The 26,122-nt window shown below is 46.8% G+C and overlaps 1 protein-coding gene across 3 annotated transcripts in view; it reads right to left on the reverse strand.

The window, feature by feature from the left end:
- DIXDC1 (DIX domain containing 1) overlaps positions 1-26,122 on the reverse strand; it is a 62,634-nt gene that overhangs the window by 17,997 nt on the left and 18,515 nt on the right. For 2 of the 3 annotated variants that reach the window (XM_081100475.1, XM_081100477.1), the window contains 10 exons: positions 23,381-23,510; positions 23,071-23,196; positions 20,383-20,614; positions 19,719-19,826; positions 12,142-12,254; positions 10,214-10,362; positions 7,158-7,247; positions 5,885-5,938; positions 4,126-4,176; positions 1,405-1,509 (listed from right to left, as the gene is read on the reverse strand). In XM_081100475.1, the coding sequence (XP_080956601.1) occupies positions 1,405-1,509; positions 4,126-4,176; positions 5,885-5,938; positions 7,158-7,247; positions 10,214-10,362; positions 12,142-12,254; positions 19,719-19,826; positions 20,383-20,614; positions 23,071-23,196; positions 23,381-23,510 (1,158 nt within the window). Of the gene's footprint in view, positions 1-1,404; positions 1,510-4,125; positions 4,177-5,884; positions 5,939-7,157; positions 7,248-10,213; positions 10,363-12,141; positions 12,255-16,176; positions 16,578-19,718; positions 19,827-20,382; positions 20,615-23,070; positions 23,197-23,380; positions 23,511-26,122 lie in introns of those variants that run through there. The other variant, XM_081100476.1, reaches the window with a different exon arrangement.

Below are 26,122 nucleotides of genomic sequence, written 5' to 3' on the forward strand. Positions count from 1 at the left end.
ACTGACTGAAATAAAGAATACTTTACAGAGCTCCAACAGCAGACAAGAGGATCCCAAGAATCAAGTCAAAGATTTGAAATGCAAAGAAACAAAAAATACCCAACCGAAAAAGAAAAAAGAAAAGAGATTCAAAAAATATGAAGATAGTGTAAGGAACCTCTGGGACAACTTCAAGCGTACCAACATCAGAATTATAGGGGTACCAGAAGGAGGGAGAGGGCAAGATATTGAAAACCTTTTTGAAGAAATAATGACAGAAAACTTCCCCCACCTGGTGAAAGAAATGGACTTACAAGTCCAGGAAGCGCAGAGAACCCCAAACAAAAGGAATCCAAAGAGGACCACACCAACACACATCATAATTAAAATGCCAAGAGCAAAAGATAAAGAGAGAATCTTAAAAGCAGCAAGAGAAAGAAACTCAGTTACCTACAAGGGAGTACCCATCCGACTGTCAGCTGATTTCTCAACAGAAACCATGCAGGCCAGAAGAGAGTGGCAAGAAATATTCAAAGAGATGACTAGCAAGAACCTGCAACCAAGATTACTTTATCCAGCAAAGCTATCATTCAGAATGGAAGGTCAGATAAAGAGCTTCACGGATAAGAAAAAGCTAAAGGAGTTCATCACCACCAAACCAGCATTATATGAAATGCTGAAAGGTATTCTTTAAGAAGAGGAAGAAGAAAAAGGAACTCTTACCATTTGCCACAGCATGGATGGAACTGGAGAGCGGATAAATACCACAAGATCTCACTTATTTGTGGAATATAATGAACAACATAAACTGATGAACAAGGACTGATCCAGAGACGGAGAGGCATTGATTGGACTGTCGGGCCTTGGAGGGAAGGTAGGGGAGGGTGGGGGCAAGGGGGAAAGATCAACCAAAGGACTTATATGCAAGCATATAGGCCTAACCAATGGACACGGACAACGGGGGGGTGAGGGGGTGAGCGGGGAGAGGGGGGGGTAGAGGGTACACATATGTAATATCTTAATCAATAAAAAAAAAAAAAAAAAAAGAAAGAATTAATGGCAGGGAGGTGCTGTCTGCCAAGCCCAGCAGGAAACTAGCTATTCAGTAACCAGGGTTCCTGTGGGAAGCAGAGGGCAGGGCTGCGGTCGAGTCACACAGCTGCTCTGTGTGTCTACACAGACTGTGGACACACAGTGTAGCCTTCGTGTCTCGGTGGCCTCTACGCTGAGGGGCTTGAGGCCAGTGTGTCGGAGGCCCTCCCTTGGGAACAGACGCAAGTCTGACAGGAAATAAAATAACTGCAGACACTGAGAGCAGACAACCTGAAATTGAGAGATCAGGACAGCAGACCTAACGGGACTTCACGCAGGACCCTGTTTTGCTCCTGGAGTTCAGTGAGGTCACAGTTCATTCATTTAACTTACATTCTGGTTGTGCAGCTCGTCTTTGTCCATATTTGCCCGCAGTAGTTCTTGTTTGAGCTGAAGAACAGATGTGTCCTGCTGAGTCAACCTCTGCTGCAAGGCATCCTGGGGGGGAAGCATACTGATTATTGTGGTCCCAATTAATCAGCCAGCCGGTTATTACTAAGTTATTAAACCCCTCACTGCGTATCCAGCATTAGTTCTGGCAATGCCGGTGGGAGTGACTTCAGTGACCACAGGAGATGAGCAGGGGCTTTCTGCCCCTTCCAGGACAGTGGCACCTAAAGGACAATCCTATCCATTGTCCTAGCAAACTACATGAAACCTGATTTTCCTTCACTTGGTACTCACCACTACCCTCTGCGTCATTCCTGACGGTGTGGTGTCCTAGGGCGAGGTCTTGGGGAATAAAAAGGACTTAGATTCAAATGACAAGTTCACCACTTACTTTTGTGACAGTGACGTTGGACGATGCACTCTCCTTTCTCCCCCCTGGCTTTCTCATCTATGTCTTGGGCATGTAAATACTCAGTCTACCTCGCTGCCAACTCCCCATTCCCTAGCAGGCTGGGGCCTGTCTCTGCCTGCCACCCTATTCATCCAGAATCCCTGAGGTCCCTCCACCCCGCCTCCCAGACCCCTGCACCTGCCGGCGCTTCCATGCCTAACCTGGACCAGGACTGGGAATATACATAGTTCCATGCTCAGAACTGCTCTTGGACTATGGCTCCTCCTCCCATATCCTAGAACCTTACCAACTTCAGGCTATCCTTCTCTCAGCTTCGACACTCTTGGTTCCTCCCATGCTTAAGAAAAGGTGAGTTATACATACTTACTTAAAAGGGTCATTCCTCCAACCACTGTGACCTCCAATGGAACTGTGGACTGGGGCTGCATCCCAACGTATTGACCCTGACTTTCCTCCTTACAGACCACAAAGAAACGGTGCGGGCCCTGGAGAAGGTGGGAGCCCATTCCTGAACATGCTGTCTGCCAGGACGGCACGTGGCAAAGGCAGTCTAAGAGGCCCTGGCGCCAGCAGCTCAGAGGAACGTTTCCCATGCTCCATGGGAGGAAAAGCGCTTCTGTGGTTAATAATTCTAACCTTGCTTTGGGCCACCTTCCTTACGAGAAACTTTCCCGGGTCCTTTAATATGTTACTATTCACTGTGACTCTTCAAGTCCAGAGGGCAGATCTCAAATGTATTTGACCATGGAACACATTTGTTTCTGAAGTATCTCAAAGGACTCACGCTCTGAAAATGCTCTAGTCTAGCCCACGAATGGAAGTGCAGGGAAGAGGGGAACACTGTTTTCCACTTCCAGTATTTATACACAGACATGCTCCCACTTGGGTGAAATAACATACATTCAAGGTGATAAGCTATATCACTGGTTGTATGAGCAAGTGATTAAATAATCACATACAGTGGCACACTGTGCAGCCACAAGCAACATGTCAAGCTGTATTTGCTGTATACTATTATTTGGGGGGAAATTATGTATGTACTGGAGGCCTGGTGCACAGATTCGTGCACCAGTGGGGTCCCTTGGCCTGGCCTGCAGGGATCAGGCCAAAACTGGCTCTCCGACATCCGCTGAGGGGTCCTGGATTGCAAGAGGATGGTTCCCAGGTGATGCACCCCAGAATCGGGCTCCCTCCTCTCTGGTTCCAGGTGCGTCACCTGAGAACCACAGCTGTCAAGTCACCGCAGCTTAGCAGCTCCTGCATTAAGTGTCTGCCCCCTGGTGGTCAGTGCACATCATAGCTACTAGTCGGATGGGAGACCCAGTGCACGAATTTCACCCTTGCGGGGATGTCCGACTGACAGCTTCTGGCTGAGCAGCGCTCCCCCTGTGGGATCAGGCCGAAACAGGCTCTCCGACATACCCCGAGGGGTCCCAGCTTGCAAGAGGGCACAGGCCAGGCCGAGGGATCCAACCAGTGCATGATCAGGGCCGGGAAGAAACGTGGGAGGTTGGCCAGCCAGGGAGGCACCGTGGGAGGGTTCCAGGGCATGTCCAGTCCATCTTGCTCAGCCGCGATCAGCTGGATCCCAGCAGCAAGCTAACCTACCAGTTGGAGCGTCTGCCCCCTGGTGGTTAGTGCACGTCACAGTAAGCAGTTGAACGGTCTTAGCATTCATTAGCATATTACACTTTGGCCAACCAGTCAACCGGACACAGCATATTAGACTTTTATTATATAGAATTTGTTGATAATTGGTAAGTTGCCTCCAGGAGAGAGAACTAGGTGATTGGGGGGACAGGGCCAGAAGTCAGGCTTTTCAAGGATTATCTTTTTGTACCTTATTAACTTTAAACCATTTGAATACTATTAACTATTCAAGAACTAAGTAAATAACAATTTTTAAGAGGATATCTTTAGAACAGATAAAAAAATAAAACTGAAGAGAACTGTAGGAATTGATTGTTTACAGATAGAAACAAACAAGGCAGCACAGAGGGAAGTGGCAGCACCAGGGGTCATAACCCCCAGAAATAAGCCTCAGCAAAACAGAGATGTGTATTCCTTACCACGTCTCACTTCCCATCCACAAAGCTCTCCCTTTCCTAACAGCACAGAGTCTGCCAAAGGCCCCACCATGTATACAAAGAAAGACTAGAGGACCCAGCCAGCCTCCTAGCACCTACTCTTACCAGTAGACTACTCGACCTTGTAGATAATTTATTTAAAGATTTAAATATCTTCCTTTTTACCTTTATCCCCTGTAAGTTTCTGGCTTCTTGTTTACATTTCAGCAAGTCCTTCTGCAAACCAAACACAGTTAGATGAGATGGAGCATCTGGGCTGCTTCAGATGCATTACCTCGTTCTGTCAGTAGGAACACAAAACTCAGAAAACCATTCTATGAAAAATTAACTGTCTACTGAGGCAGAAAGGTCTGGTCCAGTGAACAGTGAAGGCTGACCCAGTCCATTCTGCCCTATGGCACCCAGGCTCACCGCCAAGAAAGAAGACACCACACAGTCCCATAGGCTTTCATTCCTACAATTAGCAATCTCCACCACCAGGAAACGGAATCGTAATAATCTAAATCCCTCTCATGAAATACGTGATCCATCTCAATATGCCTACCCCCAATGTCTTCAATGATTATCTTCGTTTCTAATGTTTAGCCAAGGGTCAAACTGCTTCTGATTCTCCAAGAGCATGTTGTTTTTCATGGACCAAACAAAAATAAATTTAGCCCAATAATGCAGTGCCAAGTAATTACCCCTCCTTGACAGTAGATTAAACATATGTATATGATTATCACTAGGAAAGAGATTGTAGGAGAGGAACACCCATAACTCGGACCCACTCTCTTCTTATTGCATCACATCAAGAGTTTGGAATTAACACATCCGAAATGGAAACGGTTAACCTGGACTCCACAGATGGGCTTCAAAAATTCAAGTCAATGAGTGTGTGTGCATGTGCTCTTGCATATTTCTGGGGAGAGGGTTAATGGTTTTAGGCTATACTTATGGCTCAAAAAAAAGTTAACACATTGCGGACCAGTAGTTTTATTGCTAGCTTTAACCCAGTGGCCAGATAAGTTTTTATTGAATGAGTACAAAAAACGTTTTACATAAATGTTAAAGGCACGCTTTAAAATTAAATACCCATAGCATTTTGAAGTTATTTATTACATGTTCTTACAAGCTAATATCTTTTTAAATTATGATACTTTGTAAAACACTGTGAAGTGAGAATTCTCGTGATTCATCCACAATGTGTTAAGATCCACTGACCTAAAAGAATTCTGGGAAGTATTCATTTAAAAAGATCTGGACTCTGCCCTAGCCAGTTTGGCTCAGTGGACAGAGTGTTGGCCTGCAGACTGAAGGCTCCTGGCTTCAGTCGGGGTGCATGTGAGAGGCAACTAGTCAATGTGTCTCTCTCACATCAATGTTTCTCTCTCTGTGTCTCTCCCCCTCCCTCCCACTCTCTCTAGAAATGAATGGGAAAATATTCTTGGGTGAGGATTAACAACAACAAAAAGATACTGGACTATATTTGATAATATTATACTGCATATTTGAAAGTTGCTAAGAGAGTAGATCTTAAAAGATATCATCACAAGAAAAAAATTTTAACTATGTGATCATTTCTATATATATACCCACATAATATATATGAAATCAATAAGATGTTTATCTGAAACTAATACGTTTATGTCAATTATAAAAAAGAGCATACTGATAATAGATCCAGTTTTTATTTTATATTAGTTAAAAAAATAATGAAACATTTCAAACATATAAAGGTATAATGACATAGATGCCTATTACTCATCACTGAGATTAAAAAGATGTTACCTTTTGCCATATAAACACATCTCTCTTTCAATCAAAGGCATAATACAGACATAGGTACAGCTAGAGTCATGAGTCTGCATCCCTTACCCCCTCCCTATTACTGTCCTGAAGTTTGAATTTTTTTCAAAGGGTAAATGTACATGTCCTGACATACCTTTAGGTCCTGATTCTCCTCCACACTCTGATCCAGACGACTTTGGATTATAATCTGAATATAAGGCAAAAAGAGATGGTTAAGTACCTATGCTGTGAAATTTAGAGGCCATTCATTCAATAGATATCTATTGAACACTGACTGCTGTGGATACAAAGGATAGAAAACAGTGCCTACTCCCTAGTGGACGCATATGCCCAGGGAGATGGAAGCAGATGAATATGGACAAAGTTTATAGTAGAGTAAGTAAGTATGTGTTGGATGCAGGAGGTTGGGCAAAGTCAAAGAGAAATAGCAAGGGATGAAGCTGGAGAGAAAACTAGGGGCCAGATCATGAAAGGCCAGAGAGGGCAATGGGGAATCCATGAAACGTTTTAGGCGAAGAGATGGCAAAATGAGGTTTCCCTTAAAGGTAAATCATTTTTGCTGTTTTATACAAAATGAATCGGGAAGGAGAGGATTCAGGAAAACTAGTTAGAAGGTCGCTAGAATATTGGATAAAGGCCTGAATTAAAGTAGTGGCTGTGAGAATGGAGAAAACTGAAGATATTTAAAAAGTCAACTGACAAAATTTAGTGACTAATTGGTTATAGAGGGAAGGGTCAGAAAGGATTGAAAAAATGATATTTAGATTTTTGTTTTGGGTATTTGGCTAGATGGACAGTAAAAACACAATCCAAAAGGACAAGTAGTTTTGGTGGTGGTGAGAGAAGGGAGAGAAAAGCTGTTTAATTTAGGATTCACTGAAATGGAGATGCTGATGGAATATACAAGTGGAGGTAATAACAGGCAATTGCATGTTGCATATATAAATCTAGAAGTCCACAGAGAAACTGTGCTAGAAATAAATATTTGAGGTGACATCTGAGTCAGGTGGGAGGTGAATGAGGCCATGGGGGCACCTATTACCCAGGGGGAAGCACGAGAAGGAGAGGGCCCTAGGAGCAAGCATTTAAGGCTCAGGCAGAAAAGGTTCCTGGATGTAATGCCCGAGGGTAGGGTCCTGGGACTGTTCTGGCATTAGCATATCTCCAGCACCTTGAAACAGCAACTAGCACAGTCAGCGCTCAATAAGTATTTGCTGGTTGATTGAATGAATGAAAGGAAGAAAAAAAGAAGGGAAAAGTACTCTAAAACAGAAGAGAAAAACCAGGAGAGTTGGAGTTAGGGAAGAGAGCATTTCAAGCAGGTGCAGACAACGGGGTCAAATGCTAAAAACAAATCAAGTACATGAACCAGATCATTTGGTTTTGTCACAAAAGATGGAGCTCACCAGTTGCTCCTCGGGATTGACTCCTGGTTCACAGAGGGCCAAGGGCCTGTCCTGCTCATCTTCGGGCAAGGACCCACTGAGCAGCAAGGCCTGGGTAACCACAAACACAGAAAGAAATGTAACTCCATCAGAGAACTGAGTCTGGGGTTGGTGGGCTCATCCCTTATTGAAATCACTCTGGGCTTCCTCCAGAAATTCCCTTGGTAATTTGTGACCCTGGTCCTTAGATACCTCCAACTGCTCATCGTGGGTCTATCTGGAGTTCCTCTGCTCCAAGGCTCTTTGGCTCCAGAAAACAATCTAAAATAAACATTCCTTTTGGAAGAGGCATTTCAAAACCAGAGCCCCTCAAACTGAATTTTGCCAGCTGGGAAATGAACCAAAAGCAGTGTAGAATTTCCTAGCATATAAAAGCTTATTATAATAAATTAGTTAGAATTTATAGCACTGCCTTGGGTTTGTTAGAATAATTCTGCATTTTCACTCCCCAAGGCAACCTGGTAGAACAAGAAGGAAAACATACTTGCAGAGAAATATGGGCATTCATTTCCACTCCCCACACCAGGCTTTGTTTTCATCAGAATATGGAGGGGGCAGATTTACCCTAAAGCTAAGGAAGCTCAAACTCAAGGGCCCCTCACCTGTACTGCCCTCCCAAGTTCCTATATCTAATATTGGATGCATAATCTGTAATCTTAATCTTTTTAAAAATATATTTTTTTATTCATTTCAGAGAGGAAGGGAGAGGGAGAGAGAGATAGAAACACCAATGAGAAAGAATCATCGCTGGCTGCCTCCTGCATGGGGATTGTGCCCCCCCCCCCCTTGAGGATTGAGCCCCCCACTGGGGATTGAGCCTGCAACCTGGGCATGGAGCTTGCAACCTGAGCATGTGTCCATCCGGGAATCCAACCGTGGTCAACACACAACCACTGAGCCACACCGGCCAGGCTGTAATCTTAAAGATGACCTCCCAAACTGTGTACTTTTAGACTCACAAAACTTGGATCTACCCCTGCAGGCAGGTATTACAAGACCTACCAGCTGAATGAAAGATTTAAAAATGTGTCCTCGTCTTATATCACGAGCTTTCTTAATCCAGTCAAGAGAAGAGTTACAGAGATGAGATCCTGTTTCAATAAATAGTATAACACAAATTAACCACAAATGTTGGTATATACGAATCCAACCATTGGTTGGTCTACCAAGCACTAATACTAAAAGTTTAGTAAATCAAATTAATTTGGTTATCCCGTAGGGTTGTGGCAAGAGGTAAGAAGCCACAGAGCTGCAGGTATCTAAGGGAGAGCCATGTTACAGAAACACTGACCCTAATGGCAAAGTGCTGGATGGGCTCTAGCGAGAGCCTACGAATACGTCAGAAACCGGGTGTGGCTTAGCACGCAACTTGTTCATCCCTGAAGGAGTTAAAACGCCAGTGGCTGCTGTGAGCCCCACTGTATTCCATAGGGAACTGAATTCTCATTGTGGTCATGTGGCTGTGATTAAACGCCTCTGTTTGCAGAGAATATTAGGATGCTGACTTTCTGCCTATCGATTCTCTTCTTTTTCTGTATAATCCGCCATCGGGTTTCTTCCAGACTGAAAAATGCAAACCAAACTGATGGATATCTATGTTCATATAATCACATTATCCTGGGGAAACCTGGTGGGGTGTAACCCCAAAGTTTTTCATGCTTTAATAGTTCCAATTAAAGGACAGTGCGCGCACACATACACACACACACACACACATCCCATTAATTAAACCATTCCTCAATGGAGTGGCAGAAAATGTTTATCTAAAAGGCAGACATTTAAAATATACAAAGAGCCCAGCCTGTGTAGCTCAGTGGTTCAGCGTCGACCTATGAACCAGGAGGTCATGGTTTGATTCCCAGTCAGGGCATATGCCTGGGTTGCCAGCTCAATCTCCATTGTGGGGTGTGCAGGAGGCAGCTGATCAGTGATTCTCTCTCATATTGATATTTCTATCTCTCTCTCCCTCTTCCTTCCACTCTGAAATCAATAAAAATATATTTTTTAAAAATTTAAAACATAACCAAGAAAATGGGTGGGAAATCAACAACTCTCCAGGGAGGAATATTTAGGCAGTAAACATTCCTCCAACCCTTCTCCGTTCCTGGGGCATACATTATGCAAATATTTTACCAAGCACCAGTCTCCCTTTTTTTAAGGAACCCTTTGTGTCCTCACCCTGTTGCTGGTTGGCTGGCAGCACCGCCTCCGCCGCCAGCCGGCTGCCAGAACCACTCACATAATGTGGGCTTTGTTTATGTCTCCATAAATATTTGACAATTCAAGAGCAGTGCAGTTCCCAGCACAAACAGAAAGGAATACTCCTAGACAATTTCAGGGGCATCAGCACACGACAAGGGCTCCCCCAAATAGAGACAGATGCACAAAGACAGTGGGCTGGGGGGTCATTTCAGGGTAGAAACCAAGTCAAGTGGGTCGGCCGGCCTCTGGGAGATTTCCTGAGCTGGCACTGAAGGTATAGGAAAGACTGAAGGGCTTTGTTGCTCAAAGAAAACCTCCTCTACCTGATGAGGAAGCCTTGGCATTCACTCGCAAACGCATTAGGAGCGAGCGGAATCCTTTTGCTAGATTCAGACAGAGAGCTTGGTATTACGGGCTCCCGCACCCTTCCTGAAACAGTCCTAGGAGACAATCCCTGACTCTTCAGAGTGCCATTATTTGGGGAAAGCTGCAACTGCACGGCTGTAGCTGCAGCTCGGGCAGGAACCCACCTGTGAGCTGAGAGCCAGAACAAGGGTTTGGTAGGGCTTGATGGCTCCCAGGCTCGTGGAACTCCTGACAACTGTGTTGTAAACAGGAGTCCATCTGGCCCATGTAAGAGCTTTACTCACAGAGAAGGAATTGTCTGCCCTTTGAGTCACACTCCCTCTGTCTAAACTCCCCATTCAACTCTGACCTCACACAAAACTGAGTCAGTTTATTTTCAACTGACACCAGTGATTTAAGAATAATAACCAGCTGGTGCGCGGAAGACGAACGACAAGGGAAGGAGCTACCTGTAATCCTGATATCATTTTCTTGGCTTCCTCCATTTCTTTTTCTAAATGTTCTTGTTGTTCCAACAGCTGTTCTTCCCATGAGGTCTCCAGACAGGTGGTGGGGCTACCTGGTCGCCAGTCCCGGGATAATGGAGAGTCTGTCTCCCCTACAACACGAAAGGAGCGAGTACAGTCCATGTTGAAGAAAACTGAGAGTCCGGCAGGAAGCGTTCACAGTCCTCGCATCCACAGGTTCAGGTCACTGCCTCCTGAACCTGTCCTCGCTCACAGCCTGGACTCGCCACCAGGTGGGGTTGTGAGACACAAAGAATTGGCTGTTAACTCGGACCCCGGGCTCCAGGGAGCAACACTTCCTCTGCTGGGGAAACACATCCTCTTCAGAACGTTTAGGAAGCAATAAGACCTCCTCTTTGGGAGTCTTGGTGTGGGACATATAGATTTTACTATTAATTCTCTAGAACTGGTTCTCCCGGAGCTTGATTCTGCCAGGTACAAAGAGGGGAGCTGTCAGTGGCCATGAAAACAAAAGTCCTGTTGGTTGCTCTGGAGATTCAGAGACCATTCTGTCATGTAACAGTGTCTCACACAGGAAACGAACCAGTAAAGCATATTTGCACAAATTGTTTAATCTCTCTCTCTCTGGTTTTGTTTTATTTTCCTGCCTTTTAATTTCAAGCTCTTCTAATTTCATTCATAAAAATGAGTATAGTAAGTCGAATCCCTCTGGGTTTCTGTGAAGATTAAATGAGGTAATTTATGCCCAGGGCCATGTGGTGTGGAGCCCAGAGCAAGCACTCCATCAATGCTCTCCCTCTCCCTCCTCAGGTCCCAGGAGTGTCTGACTCAGTAACATGCTCAGTCGTATTCTTTGATACTAATGCCAGGTTTAGAGAGGGAATAGAATAAGGAAGAAATCAATTCCAGTTTTTCTTCTGAGGGCGTCGGTTGCATTGTGTCCCCTAATAGGCGAATAAAACTCTATCTAAATCACGTGTTTTGCTTCTTCCTGTTTTCCTCTGTGTTTATGTGAGTAAACAGAGAGCAACTGAAACAGAGGAAGGAGAAGTCTAAACAAAGGGAACTCCTCGTGGCCCTTTCTGTAGCCCTCAGACCAAACCTGATGTAGACCTGCTCTCAACTGTACGTTCTCACAGACACCTCAGCAACTCCTCTATTTTCCTGGCCCTAATTTAAGCAAGAGAAGGACTGAAATTATTTGTATAACACAGAAATCATAAAATCTATTTATGTGAATAAGGCTTCCGACTGTTCCAAAGTCATTTCCTAATTCATAGGCAGAGGGCCGAGGAACAGCCTGTCTATACTGCTCCAAGATTTTTGACAGCTAGGACATCGGAAGTGACATTCTCTAAGAGGGTAACTACGTTCGTTGGCTCTAAAGCAGTGGTCGGCACACTCATTAGTCAACAGAGCCAAATATCAACAGTACAACGACTGAAATTTCTTTTGAGAGCCAAATTTTTTAAACTTAAACTATATAGGTAGGTACATTGTTATTAACTTAATTAGGGTACTCCTAAGCTGGCCTTTGCTAAAAACGTCCTGAATCAAATTGAGGTACGTTCACTGAGGTCGACCCCTTCCAACTCTCCCATCCACACTCGTCTTGTATACTTGTTTCATCTATCTCCTTTCCGAAAACCGACTTCTGCGCATGGGCCAGGAAGTTTCAATCGCACTGTACATGCGCACCCGCACGTGTTATTTTGTGGAAGAGCCACACTCAAGGGGTCAAAGAGCCGTAAGTGGCTCGCAAGCCGCGGTTTGCCGACCACTGCTCTAAAGCATTTGAGCCCTGCAGAGCTGAGCCTGCAGACACAGACTATGGAGAGGCACAAGGATCCCCAACCTCTTCAAGCTGAGAGCTATTCCTTGAGCCAACCCAAGCACCCAAGAAATAGTACCTGTCCTGTTCTCTATTCCTTCAGAGGGAATAATCACAAACTCTGCCTTCTCCTCCGACTGGGTGATAATGGATTCGCTCTTTGCACTGTGGATAGGACTGGGTGAAGTCAGGCTGTGATAAAAGGAAGAGAAACAATCATTATGAACAGTTGTTTAGAAGTCAACTTTCATTAATTAATCCCAGATACATGTTTTTTTTTAAGTTTTTCTTATATATATATTTGTGTGCGTGTGTGTGTGTGTGTGTGCGTGTGGGTGTATTTCAGAGAGGAAGGGAGAGAGATAGAAAATCAATGATGAGAGAGAATTATCAATCAGCTGCCTTCTGCATGCACCCTACTGGGGATGGAGCCCACAACCCAGGAGTATGCCGTTGCCCGGAATTGAACCCGGTACCCTTCAGTCTGCAGGCTGACACTGTATCCACTGAGCCAAACCAGCTAGGGCCCAGAGACATGTTCTTATCCATCTTACTCCTACTGCCTAACACAGTACCTGGCCCACAGTAAGAACAAATATTTGTTGAATGAATAAATGACCCAGTCCTAGGACATCTTTTACACAACAAGGTTGCCTTGAAGCTTAATTCACTGAGAAGAAATTTATCAGAATTGGTAATCTAGCATTTTAAAGAGCTTCTGGGTGTGTTTTTTTTTTGTGTGTGTGTTGTTTCTTTTTAGTCCTTACCCAAGGATATGTTTTTATTGATTTTAGAGAGAGGAAGGGAGAGTGAGAGAAACATTGATGTGAGAAACAGCTATTAGTTGCCTCTCATATGCATCCCAACTGGGATTGAACCCCCAATCTAGGTATGTGCCCTGACTGGGAATCAAACCCACAACCTTTTTGTGTACGGCTGACGCTCAACCAACTGAGCCACCTGGCCAGGGAAAGTTTTGTTTTGTTTTTACTCACTACCATTACCATCCTGGGCCCAAGTTTGGAGACTAATATAGTATGTGTTTTACTATCTTTGAATACTTGAAGGAAAATCTGTTTCCAATATACTGATCCTTCATACACACAAGCAATACCAGCAGAGTAATCACAGCAAATCAGATCTGGGCTGATGCCAAAGGAGAGGAAAGAGTGGAAGGTGCCTCAGCAGGGAAAAAGTGCTGGGGTGTGGACAGCACCAGGATGGACAAAGGAGCAGTGATATATCAATGAAGCTAGGACATGATAAGGAAAAGGGTAACAGGTCAAAAGAGGAACACCTGCTTGGGATGGTAAAGGTTTACTTGACTTACTCCCAGAGTTACTTACAAGTCTGCCACACTAGTTTCAAACTGTCATGAGCAACTCGCAACAATTCTTAAGTTCTGATATAATTACTGGCCTTGGAAGGAACTGTTCGGATTTGGGGGGAAATGGAATTTTAAATCTCCAGAAGAACAGCAAAGCTATGACAAGCCGGGGATGTGAGGCTGAAGCTCGCAGCTGCAGAGCCCGTTTCTCTGCATTGCACCTTGAGCACATGGGCACCGAAACACTGTCAGGGGCCATGGGGGCTGCAGGCCCAGCCCCCTCTCAGGAATTCTTTCCAGATCCATCACCTAACAACAGGGACAGAGTCTAGGATTCACTGACCCACTTAACAGGCCCCTGACGTCTCCCAGGCTAATCCTCACAGCCACGAGCAGGAGTTAACATTTCTTCTTTCTAGAAACCAGTAAAAACAAGAGGCAAGCACAGAGGAGGTGCCTAGAGAATTCAGAGCCCCTGAAGCAGCCTGAGGACTAGGTTCTCATCCTCCTCATGGTCCAAAGTTTAAAGGCTTCAGTGGGAATGCCCTCAACCAGTAATACATTCTCATCCTTATTAGAACACACAAAAAAATTTAAAGTTGTTGCTTCTTCAACTTAAAGAAAGGAACTTAACCAGACCTATAGATCTACAACCCAAGCAAGCAAGGGGGGTGAAGACTGGCAAGATGTGGTATTTAGAAAAGGTAATTGCGCCCTCGCTGGTTTGGCTCAGTGGATAAAGCATCAGCCTGTGGACCAAAGGGTCCCAGGCTTGATTCCAGTCAAAGGCAGGAACCTCGGTTGCAGACTCCTCCCCAGTGCAGGCCCTGTCCGGGGCTCCTGCAGGTGGCAACCAATCAATGTGTTTCTCTCACATCCATGTTTCTCTCTGTCTTTCCCTCTCTCTTCCACTCTCTCTAAAAGATCAATGGAAAAATATCCTCGGGTGATGATTTAAAAATAAATAAATAAAGTGTAATTTTAAAAAAAGAGAGAGTGAAATTTCTTTTTTTTTTTTAAATATATTTTATTGATTTTTCACAGAGAGGAAGGGAGAGAGATAGAGAGTTAGAAACATCGATGAGAGAGAAACATCGATCAGCTGCCTCCTGCACATCTCCTACTGGGGATATGCCCGCAACCCAGGTACATGCCCTTGACCGGAATCGAACCTGGGACCTTTCAGTCTGCAGGCCAACGCTCTATCCACTGAGCCAAACCGGTTTTGGCTGAAATTTCTTTAAAAAAAAAAAAAAAGATAGATAGAAAGGTAATTGCTTTATAGAATTCTCTTATCCACCTTTCACTACTTAGGCAATCTTGATTTCCAGGCCAACATGCATTAGCTGCTGGAAAAGCACTAGTCTAGGGGGACTATCCATAATAATAAAAGTGTAATATACTAATTAGACCGGACAGCTGAAGGATCTCCCGGATGACTTTCTGGACAAAGCTGGGGCTACGAGGGCCGAGCCCCTTGCACAAATTTCATGCATCGGGCCTCTAGTGTTATTTATAAAGAAACAGATTTAAGCCCTAGCTGGTTTGGCTCAGTGGATAGAGAGCCAGCCTGTGGACTAAAGGGTCCCGGGTTCAATTCCAGTCAAGGGCACATGCCCGGGGTTGCTGGCTCAATCCCCACTAGAGGGTGTCCAGGAGGCAGCCAATCAATGATTCTCTCTCATCATTGATGTTTCTATCTCTCTCTCCCTCTCTGAAATAAATAAAAATATATATATTTTAAAAAGAAACAGATTTATGACTGCTCAGGCCTCAGCATTCGCCTTCCTATAGCAATTGGGATCCAGTGCCGAAAGAGGCCTGAAACAGCTGCTCCTCTTTGAGAACGAAGACACTTCCTCAGCTGACAAGGTGCTGTGGTTGACATGTCCCACCGGCTGCATTTGGATGGACCACGGTGGGTAATGTGTGAGACGAGGGTGGGCTGGGAGGGTGGTGTGAACCAGGACGCTGGAAAACTGCTTTCCTAAAAGCAGAGACGCATGCTCAGCTCCACCTTCTCGCTCCTGAGTGAGCTGTCTCCCACATAAGGGCAGAAGGAGGCGGATGTCTGCATATCCAACCCCACTGGGGGAGTGGCCGAGCAGCCAGAAGAAAACAACATTTTTCTTTCTTGAATTGCGGCTGCCAGTGTGCGAGGCCAGAGAGCTAAGACCATGGCACTGGACGGCCAAGTTAAAAGAGAAAGGACTGAGGAAGAAAAATCCTGAGGCCAGAAGAACCTCATGAATGAGGATAGTGCATTAGGCCCTCTGCCTCAAGCCAGAGGAAAGTATTTTCACACTAATGACATGCTGTAGGCTTTGAAGCCCGATTTCATAAGCAAGTAATCCCCTACCTGCCATCATAATCCTCTCAAATCAGGGAACAAGTGACTACAAATCAGGTCCCACCGATACACTTAATCCCCACAGGTTTAACGTCCCTCCAACCTTACTGTATCAGAAAGGGCCATAAGAAAGGGCCACAGGAAAAGGCGTCCTGTTCCCCCTGAAGTGCCTTCGGTGAGCAGAGACAAGACAGGGTAAAGGGCCACTTCTTCCCCCACGCTGGCCCAGCGCCCGCACCGCTGCACGTTATGGTGATAATCCCGGCGCCCGCACCGCTGCACGTTATGGTGATAATCCCCGGCAAGCAGCCCGTTCTCCCCATACAGCGCCCCCACCATCCGCGTCCATCTCTGGCCACGGGCACCCTCCCGCCAACCTCTGCTCCCACCCAGCGCTTCCCCCCCCCCCCCCCCCAGCCCAAGTGGCCTCAGCTCACCATTTGACTTGCGTCCCTCCCATGGTCCCCTCCGGCTCCGGGCTCAGCGAGCCTGCTCGCCTGGGTGAAGCGGGGGGCTGAGCGTCACAGCGCCCCCCGATCCGGGCATGCCTCCCCGAGCGGGGGCAGGCCGACTCCCCGAGCCGCCGGCCGATCGCGGGAGAGACGGGGGAGGGCGGAGAGGCCGGCGTCCCGGCCCCGGGGACCGGGATGCTCCGGGGCTGCGGCGCGCGGTCGGTCCCGGCAGCTCAGACGCGGCCGCAGCCGGGGCTGGGCGGGACCGCCTCCCCTCGCAGGCTGCGGGCACCGGCGGCCGCGCGGCTGGGGGCATGCCCGGGGCGCGGGCATCTCAGCCCATCTCCGGCCGGAGACGCTCCGCGGCTCGGGCAGCGCGGCCCGCCGAGTCCCGGGCAGCGGCGGGCGGGCGGGGACCCCGGCTTCGCAGCGCCTCCCCGCCCCTCCCGGCCCCGCCCTGCCGCCCTCCCCAGGCGGCCACCCGCGGCCAGGCAGCGCCGGCTCGGACCCAGGGGGGTGGGGGGGAGTGGCGGGGAGCACCCGCTGGGCAGGGAGGGGCCGCCGGCGGGCAGGATCCCCAGGGAGCTGGCCCTGGCCCTGAGAACCCCGATCTGTACACGTTGCCTTCTCCACCCTGAGCCCTCCCTCCGTGGTCGCGGTCTCCCCGGAAACCGAGGACGCCCATCTCTCCCGCCTCCCCTCCCTGCGTTTCCGAGTGTGCTCTGCCCACGAGGGGTCGTTTTGCCGGGACACGGGGAGAGGCTGGCCTGAGGTCTGGGAAGCACCAGGCGGCAGGGTGTCCCCCGAGGAGGGGGTGGGGGGGCAGGGGATTGGACACTGAGGGCTCTTTCCAATCTTAACCTCCGGTTCCGAGTCCCATCCCGGGGTCTCCTGGCTTTCGTGGTCACTGAGCCATGAGATGGGCGCCCCCGAGCAAGGGTGGAGGGAGGGAGCCTGCTGGGTCCCAGGGAGCACGCCGAGGAAAAGGCAGGGTGCTGATTGAACACCCTAACAAGGCGAGTGAGAGGTCAGCTTAGCGGTTCTCAACCTGTGGGTCGCGACCATCGGAAAACACATATAGCATATCAGATATTTACATTATGATTCATAACAGTAGCAAAATTAGTTATGAAGTAGCAACGAAAATAATTTTATGGTTGGGGGTCACCACAACATGAGGAACTGTATTTAAACGGTCGCGGCATTAGGAAGGTTGAGAACCACTGGAAGGAGTCCAAGACAGAAAGCGGAATGCAAACTGTTCTGAGCCCCTCCAAGAAAACTGTCCCATCAGCCACTGCAGTCGGATTTCCAGTGGGTCACTAACTCCCACTCCCACGGAGGCTGCCCCAGTCTGAGTCCTGCCAGAGGGGAAGGAAGCAGGTGATCTCAGGAAGAAATAGAGGCTCTCCCCTGACCTCCACCCGCCACCCGCCCCCAGGCGCTGCCAGGCACTATCAGGCACAAAGAAAGGCCTGTGGCCATGCAGGAAGCAACAGATCTCATTATACAACGAAACATCCTTTGACTCTGTACCAAGTGACGGTCTAAGAAGCAAGCAAGGAAGAAATGCTTTGGATTCTCACTAAAAGCACATCTATTGCTTCATGGGTACAGGGTTTCCTTTTGGGGTGATGAAAATGTCTTCAAACTGGGTAGAGGTGATGGTTGTAAACATTATGAAAGTACTAAATGCCACGGAATTGTACACTTTAAAATGATTCACGATTGCTGGGCCTGAGTGGCTCAGTTGGCTGAGCATCATCCTGTGCACCGAAAACTTACAGGCCTGGGACACTTACGGAGGAAGGCAACCGATGGACGTTTCTCTGTCAAATTGATGTTTTCTTCTCCCTCCCCCGCCCCCCAACCCTGCCCCCCCCCCCCCGCCTTCCTCTCTTGAAGCATGTCCTCGGGTAATGATTTTTAAGAAGTAAAATGATTAATGGTTAATTTTATGTTTTGTGAATTTTATACATAAGAAAGCACATCTATTAAATGTGAACACTAAAGTTGAGCAAGGTTACCAGAATATTAAAACGGGGAAAGAATTGCATGTGACTTCCATAGACTAGGAAATGGTCCATCAAACTAAGATGGGATATTATGAGAAAAAGAAATAAGAGGAAAAACACCAAAGACACATAAAATACTTAAAGACAAAGAGCAATTAGGTTTAACTAGAACAGCTTAAGCTGGACTGAGATAGGAGACAAAAAAGGTCAAAAGATGATAAATTAAACATGATTCAGCAATGAAATGAAGTTGGTAAATAAGCTAACATGATCTGGGGATGTGTTCATAGGAGCATGATTTACATAAGCCAGGAAAGTAGTCTTTTCCTGCCACTATACTTGGCATTGATCAGGCTTTTATGAGAGCACTGTGTCCTGTTTTGGTCTCCACACTTGGCTCTATGATATACAGGCAGCCTTTCAGCTACAGTCACGTATGTATTCTAATCATTAGCCCACTCAAATATGCACTAATCTGCCACAATTCCCAGCCCTATAAGTGAAAGTCGGAAACATTCTAATGCTCTAAGTCAGTGGTTCTCAACCTTCCCAATGCCGCGACCCTTTAATACAGTTCCTCATATTGTGGTGACCCCCAACCATAAAATTATTTTCATTGCTACTTCATAACTGTAATTTTGCTACTGTTATGAATCATAATGTAAATATCTGATATGCAGGATGTATTTTCATTGTTACAAATTGAACATAATTAAAGCATAGTGATTAATCACAAAAACAATATGTAATTATATAATGTGTTTTTCTTTTTTTAAAAATATATTTTATTGATTTTTTACAGAGAGGAAGGAAGAGGGATAGTGAGTTAGAAACATCGATGAGAGAGTAACATCGATCAGTTGCCTCCTGCACACCCCCTTCTGGGGATGTGCCTGCAACCAAGGTACATGCCCTTGACCAGAATCGAACCTGGGACCCTTGAGTCTGCAAGCCGACGCTCTATCCACTGAGCCAAACTGGTTACAGCTATATATGTGTTTTTCGATGGTCTTAGGTGACCCCTGTGAAAGGGTCGTTCGACCTCCAAAGGGGTCGCGACCCACAGGTTGAGAACCGCTGCTCTAAGACAACTCTGCTCACTTTCTCTTGCTATGTGCTTGATACAGCCCCCTCAGGCCATAACTTAGTTACACCCAGGCAATAAGCCAATGCAATGGAACTGGTTCTCATAAACACTGGCAGCTGACATATACCCTCCGAACATCCAGGCTGGACCATGGCAGGTCCCAGGCACTGGCACTGTGGCTCTGCACAAAGCTTCCCCTGGTGGGAAATTCACAGCATCCCACTCTCCCCTCCTGCCAGCACAAAACCACGAGGCAGTGCTGAGGGCTACCCCTTTAAGGCCAAACATAATCGGAGGGAAAGAGAACGGGTTTAGGTGCCTCACGGCCTGCTGTGCTGCTACTTGAGGCTAAGAACCCCAAGACTCCTCAAGAATTCAGCTTTTAGCTAGGACTGGAGCGGTAAAGAATCGGAGGCCACGGTTACCTGGAGCAGCTGGACTCCGACGGGGACCGTTGCTGCCCTTCGTACTGCTGCACCAGAGCTCGCACGCTCCAGTATGGGTTCTCGATCTCCTCGTCCGTGCTGCTGTTCCTAAAGCCAGAGGACACCAGCAAAGGAGAAGGGTCAGTCCTTCACACCCACTCAACAAGTACTGACAGGTGGCCCTCTCGTGAGCACTACAGGAAAGATGAATAAGGCAAAACCCCTGCCTCAGAGACACTTGAAACCTAGCAGGGAAGATGGATACAAACGCGCACAACTTCACCAATCGTTGCGACACCTCGGGGTCATGCTTAGCACACACACAACCACCAAAGTATTTCCTGCCGTGCCTCCGGGGGCAGCTTGGCCTTCAGGATACATTCCAGGGAGGGACTCCCACAAACACTGCTCCCAGTGAAGGAAACACACAGTGCCAACGGCATCTCTTCACAGTTCTGGGCACCAGAGCAACAGATTACCTATGTCATTCAACCACTTTGCTGACTGTGAATAGAGCTCTTCAAAAGAAAGGGCTTTTCTCGTTCAAAGTGCTCTTTTCTGCAGCGTGGGGCTGTTTGGGTGATATTTTTATCTACTGCAGATAAGCATTTAAGGGAAAATATCAAAGACAGTCCAGTTTCCATGCCCAGATGCCCACCCTTACCTCTGTCTGTATCGAAAGACGTCCCGTCCTGACCGTGACATGTCGTGACACACATCAGCCAGAGCAGCAGCTGCTCCCTGGGCCACAGCCGTGGCACAGTGTGGCTGGTGACTCTGCAGAGGGGCTCTGAAGTCCCGTCCTTGGCTGACGGTCCTGCCAGAGCCGGGTTTGAAGTGAGCTGCCAAGGCAAGGACCAGCCGCATGATAGACTTCAGGTTTCCTTCCACAATATCTGGGGGACAGAAGAGACCGAGAGGCCCTCAGAGGGAGGGAGGGGGCTGAGGACTCATTCACTAACTACGCACTTGCTAGGGATGCAGGTGAGCGAGGCAGTCAAGCTCTCTGTCCTCACAGAGCCGTGTTCCACAGGGACACAGAAGACGTAAAAGCAATGACAATGAAGTACAGTAACATGTCATGATAGGAGAGGTACAGGATTCTTCGGGGGCTCCGAGTGGAAGCATCGTGCCTAGTCTAGAGGGCTCAGGGTTCCCGCAGGAAGTGAGCTCTAAGCTGGGACTTGGTTGATGAGTAGTGGTCCATCAGCTGGAGGAGAAGAGGGAGCAGCAAGCATGAAGTCTAGAGGCAAGAGAAAGCACGACATACTAGAGCCTCGCTGTCTGGTGTGGGAGCCGCTGGCTACACTGAGCACTTAAACGGTAGCTATAGTCTGAATTGAAATGTGCTGCAAGTGTAGTATTTACTTAGCACACGCACACCCAAAAAGAGAATGCAAAATAGCTCCTTGGATGTAGAACAAAAAATAGAATGTAATAGTTTACATTTTGAAATAATATTTTGGATATATGAGTTACATTTTTTATTCAAACTGGTTTCACACTTTTTTCTTTTGTTTAATGTGGCTATTAGAAACTTTTACGTTACACATGTGACTCACATTATACTTCTACTAGAGGCCCGGTGCACAAAATTTGTGCGGGGGGGGGGGGGTCCCCTCAGCCCAGCCTGTACCCTCTCCAATCCAGGACCCCTGGCTCCTAACTGCTCACCTGCCTACCTGATTGTCCCTCACTGTCTCCATGCCCAGTTTCCATGCCCAGATGCCTACCCTTACCTCTGTTTGTATCGGAAGACATCCCGTCCTGACCGTGACATGTTGTGACACACATGAGCCAGAGCAGCAGCTGGTGACCTGGTCACCCCTAACTGCTCCCCTGCCGGCCTGATCGCCCCCAACTGCCCCCCCTCCGCCAGTCTGGTTGCCCCCAACTACCCCCCCCCCGCTAGCCTGCTGGTTGCCCCACACAGCCTGCTGCTCAGTCATTTGGTGGCCCCTCACTAACCCCCCTGCAGGCAGGGTCGCCCCACGCAGCCTGTTTGGTCGTCCGTTCAGTTGCGATGGTTGCTTAGGCTTTTATATAGATAGCTGGCACAGCTCTGCGGTGGAGGAGCTGAAAGAAGTCTAGCAGAGCTAGAACTCAGAGCACAGCAGGAGAGGGTGAAAGCTGAGGGATGAATCAGAGGTCAGGTCAGGAAGGGCACGATAGGCCATAGGAAGGACTGCGGGTTTTATCCTAAGGACCCTCTGATCAGAGGACTGCCGGAGCATATGTACTCATGGTAAGATCATTCTGGCAGCAACGTGGAGAGCAGATGGGAGGAGGACAAACATCCATGCGGTGGGACTAAGCAGGAAGCCAGGCAAAAGAATACGAGGTCCTGAGGGGCAGTGTTCCCTAAAAATAGTTGGCTTTAATGGGCCAGATCCCCAAGCCCACTCCTAATGGGGACCAGATGAAAGGGATTATCGCATTCTAAATTTGCCCTAGAAAAGAAAAAGGAATGCAGGCAGAAAAAATTTGATAGTTCTGGTGAAAGTTAATGTAAGGGAATTGGTAAAATTCTATTTTTTTTTTTTAGTTTTGATTGATACCTTCTACAGGGTGCTCTCAATGGTCAGCATCTACCCTTCCTGAATGACCCCAACACAGAGAACACCAGGAATAGAAACATGACAGGAGTGCCCGCTCTTGCCCCCATTCTCACCAGAGTCACAGGTAACCAGGCCCAGAAACTGAGGCTGAAACAGAACCGGATTACAGTCAGTTCTAGAGAGATGGCGAGAGGACTGGGGGGCTGTGCTTTCCGAAGACACCTACACCCTTTCATCCCTGCAGCCTGGGCTCAAGGGGACTGAGAAGTGTGCCCTTCGGGCCGTGTGGCTACAGGAGAGCCATGTGCTGAGGTCACACAGCCCCTTCATCCTACCAGGAATAGTCTGTGATGTAAAAAAAAAATGCTAGGAAATATTTTCCATCTGGAAAACTGGGTGGAAAAAAACGTAGGCTTCTATGATGTGAAATAATTATTGGTCGTGAAACTGTAGGAACTTCAAAAACATAATCTAGCCTCATTTTTATTACTTTAAACGAGGAATTCTAAAATCAATATCCCAATTTTGTAATTTCTTCTCTATTAATTGTCTTACACACAGTCAGGCAAACCTTTATTTAATTAAAATGAATAGAAAACTTCTATCTTCACCCAGGTTTCCAAAGCAGTCAAATTTTGATAATCACTCTGTCCCAGTAACTTTCTTTACGGGAAAATGACATGAGGTCATGGGGCTAATCCTCCTCCTGTCTACCGGATCCCTTGACCACACACTGAGCAAGTGCCAGTGAAGATGAGTGTACTCGTCCACCAGGAACGGGAAGAGGCACTGACCTTTCGCTGAAGTCTGGTGCATACGAATCTTTTTGGAGGCCACAAACTGTAGCACCTTCTCCACATTATTCTTCATCTCCTGTTGGTTTCTAGGGCTCAGCTGTACCCCACTCAGCTTTTCTCCTGCTGTTAGAAGACCGAAAATATATGAAGTTATAAGGAGAAATAATATCAAAGTCTCGTATAGCCAGATATAGAGAAAGGGAATATTTGATGTAAAAAGTAAGATTATATATAAATATAGGCATATGAAGGATAAAGAAGGTCAAGTTCTGGTTTATGTTAGCACCAGAGTCCAGGGCCAACTGACCGACAATCTCGATGAGATGAGCCAGGATCACCCCATCCCGAAGGTCCTGTCGCAGGTCCTGCACGGGCTTCACCGCTGGGCTCTTCCTCAGCTGCGCGTTCACCCAGGCCACGTACGCCTGCAGTTGCTGCTGAAAAATGAAAGGTGGAAATAAGGGGAAGGTTGCCTATTATCCTTAACCTCCGCCCTGCACATGCAAGGCCGAATCTGAGGTTGAACTATGGTGGGCAGTGCATCACACCCAGAGGGAGCAGGAGCTTTTAGGGAAAGAAAGAAGAAAGATGGTCAGGCATATAGCACGTTTTAAAATTCCCTAGTTTCATGTTAGTCTCCAAGGATCAGCTAACCTCTGACTAGGGTGGCAGTGTACACACAGATAAGGAGACAAGTGTGTCAAGGAATACGACTCCGGCTTTCCTTGAGTTTTGCCTGGATGAGGTCTAGGCCCACAACCACAGCCAGTTTTTGGTGTACTCACTGCCACCAGCAGCCCACCCTGCTTCCCAGGAACAATCACTCATGTCCGTACGCACAATGGGCTGCGATAGTCATAAGAATTGATCTTGGGGATCAGGAATAAGCAGTAAACCAAGCTCAGAACTGCCTTTTGCCCAGCTGCTTTTTTCACAATGAGACTTAACTGAAATCATCTCATACTGAACCTAAGATTTATTCTCCTGAGCCTAGAATCCTGGGATTGCTACAAAGTTAGTTTTAATCTGTGCTTTATATTGTCAAAGAGGATCTAGTCACCTAAAACCTGCACACACTTACCAAGGAAAGGCTGTGGTAAGCAGTGCTCCTGAAAACTAAGGGAAGCCTGGGGGAGGGGGGACACTTTCATTTATTTTCCGACAAAGCTAGGGCCCAGCAACCTCAGATGCCTGTTGGGCCCAGGTAGGGACATACAACTCATCCAACCCTTGGAGGACCTTACACGTTCCACTTGTCCCTTACACAGAGCTTGTATGCAGGTGTTTATTCTGATTATTTGGTCTGAAGATGGGCACTAAATATCAAAGTAGCACATGAACAATGTCATAGTACAGGCAGCACTCTGTCTGGTTTCTGTAGAAGCCCAAGACCCTAAAAATTAAGTTCAAGGGCTAAATTATGAAATTATTATTTTGTTAAAGTTCTGTTGACTTCTAAGCCCCAAGTACTTCTTTATTTGTTTATTTTTATTTTTTTAATTTTTATTTATTTATTTTTATTTTTTTTTAATTAAATCTTTATTGTTCAGATTATTACATTTGTTCCTCTTTTTCTTCCCCCCCATAACTCCCCTCCTCCCAGTTCCCGCCCCACCCTCCGCCCTCACTCCCCACCCACTGTCCTCATCCATAGGTGCACAATTGTTGTCCAGTCTCTTCCCGCATCTCCCACACCCCTTTCCCCCCCAAGAATAGTCAGTCCATTCCCTTTCTATGTCCCTGATTCTATTATAATCAACAGTTCATTCTGTTCATCAGATTATTTATTCACTTGATTCTTAGATTCACTTGCTGATAGATGCATATTTGTTGTTCATAATTTGTATCTTTACCTTTTTCTTCCTCTTCCTCTTCTTAAAGGATACCTTTCAGCATTTCATATAATCCTGGTTTGGTGGTGATGAACTCCTTTAGCTTTTCCTTATCTGTGAAGCTCTTTATCTGACCTTCAATTCTGAATGATAGCTTTGCTGGATAAAGTAATCTTGGTTGTAGGTTCTTGGTATTCATCACTTTGAATATTTCTTGCCACTCCCTTCTGGCCTGCAAAGTTTCTGTTGAGAAATCAGCTGACAGTCGTATGGGTATTCCCTTGTAGGTAACTGAGTTTCTTTCTCTTGCTGCTTTTACGATTCTCTCTTTATCTTTTGCTCTTGGCATTTTAATTATGATGTGTCTTGGTGTGGTCCTCTTTGGATTCCTTTTGTTTGGGGTTCTCCGCGCTTCTTGGACCTGTAAGTCCATTTCTTTCACCAGGTGGGGGAAGTTTTCTGTCATTATTTCTTCAAATAGGTTTTTAATATCTTGGTCTCTCTCATCTTCTGGCACCCCTATAATTCTGATGTTGGTACGCTTGAAGCTGTCCCAGAGGCTCCTTACACTATCCTCGCATTTTTGGATTCTTTTTTCATTTTGCTTTTCCGGTTGGGTGTTTTTTGCTTCCTCGCATTTCAAATCATTGACTTGATTCTTGCGCTCCTCTGGTCTGCTGTCGGGAGTCTGTATAATATTCGTTATTTCAGTCCGTGTATGCTTAATTTCTAGTTGGTTCTTTATCATAACATCGAGGGTCTCATTAGTTTTCTTGAGGATCTCACTACATTTATCGGCGGCTTCTAGAGAGTTCTTAAGAGACCTTAAAAGTGTGGTTCTGAACTCTATATCTTCCATTGACAATTTTGTCCTGTTTCTTTGTCTCCGCATTTTGTTATGCTTCCTTGGTGCACCCCCTAGTGGTCTTTGTTCGCAGTCTTATAGTTAAATCTTGATTGTTGTAGCTAATTCCAGGGAGGGTTTGACCTCCAGGCCAAGTGGCTATGAGAATCAGCTGTGTCTGCAGTGAGAGAACTTCTGTCCTCTAGGGAGGTGCTAATCTAGCCTTTGCCTGAGGCTATCCGGCAAATGCCTCTGTGCAGGGCTTGGGCGGGGCGGGTCGCACAGGATCAACAGGGTGGGCTGGAGAGAGCAGTTATGGCGGCTCTCAGTCCTGTCCCCAGGGGCTCTGCCTCTCTGAGTCCCAGCAATGGCT

Source organism: Myotis nattereri (assembly GCF_964212035.1).
Source record: "Myotis nattereri genome assembly, chromosome: 9".
NCBI lineage: Eukaryota > Metazoa > Chordata > Mammalia > Chiroptera > Vespertilionidae > Myotis > Myotis nattereri.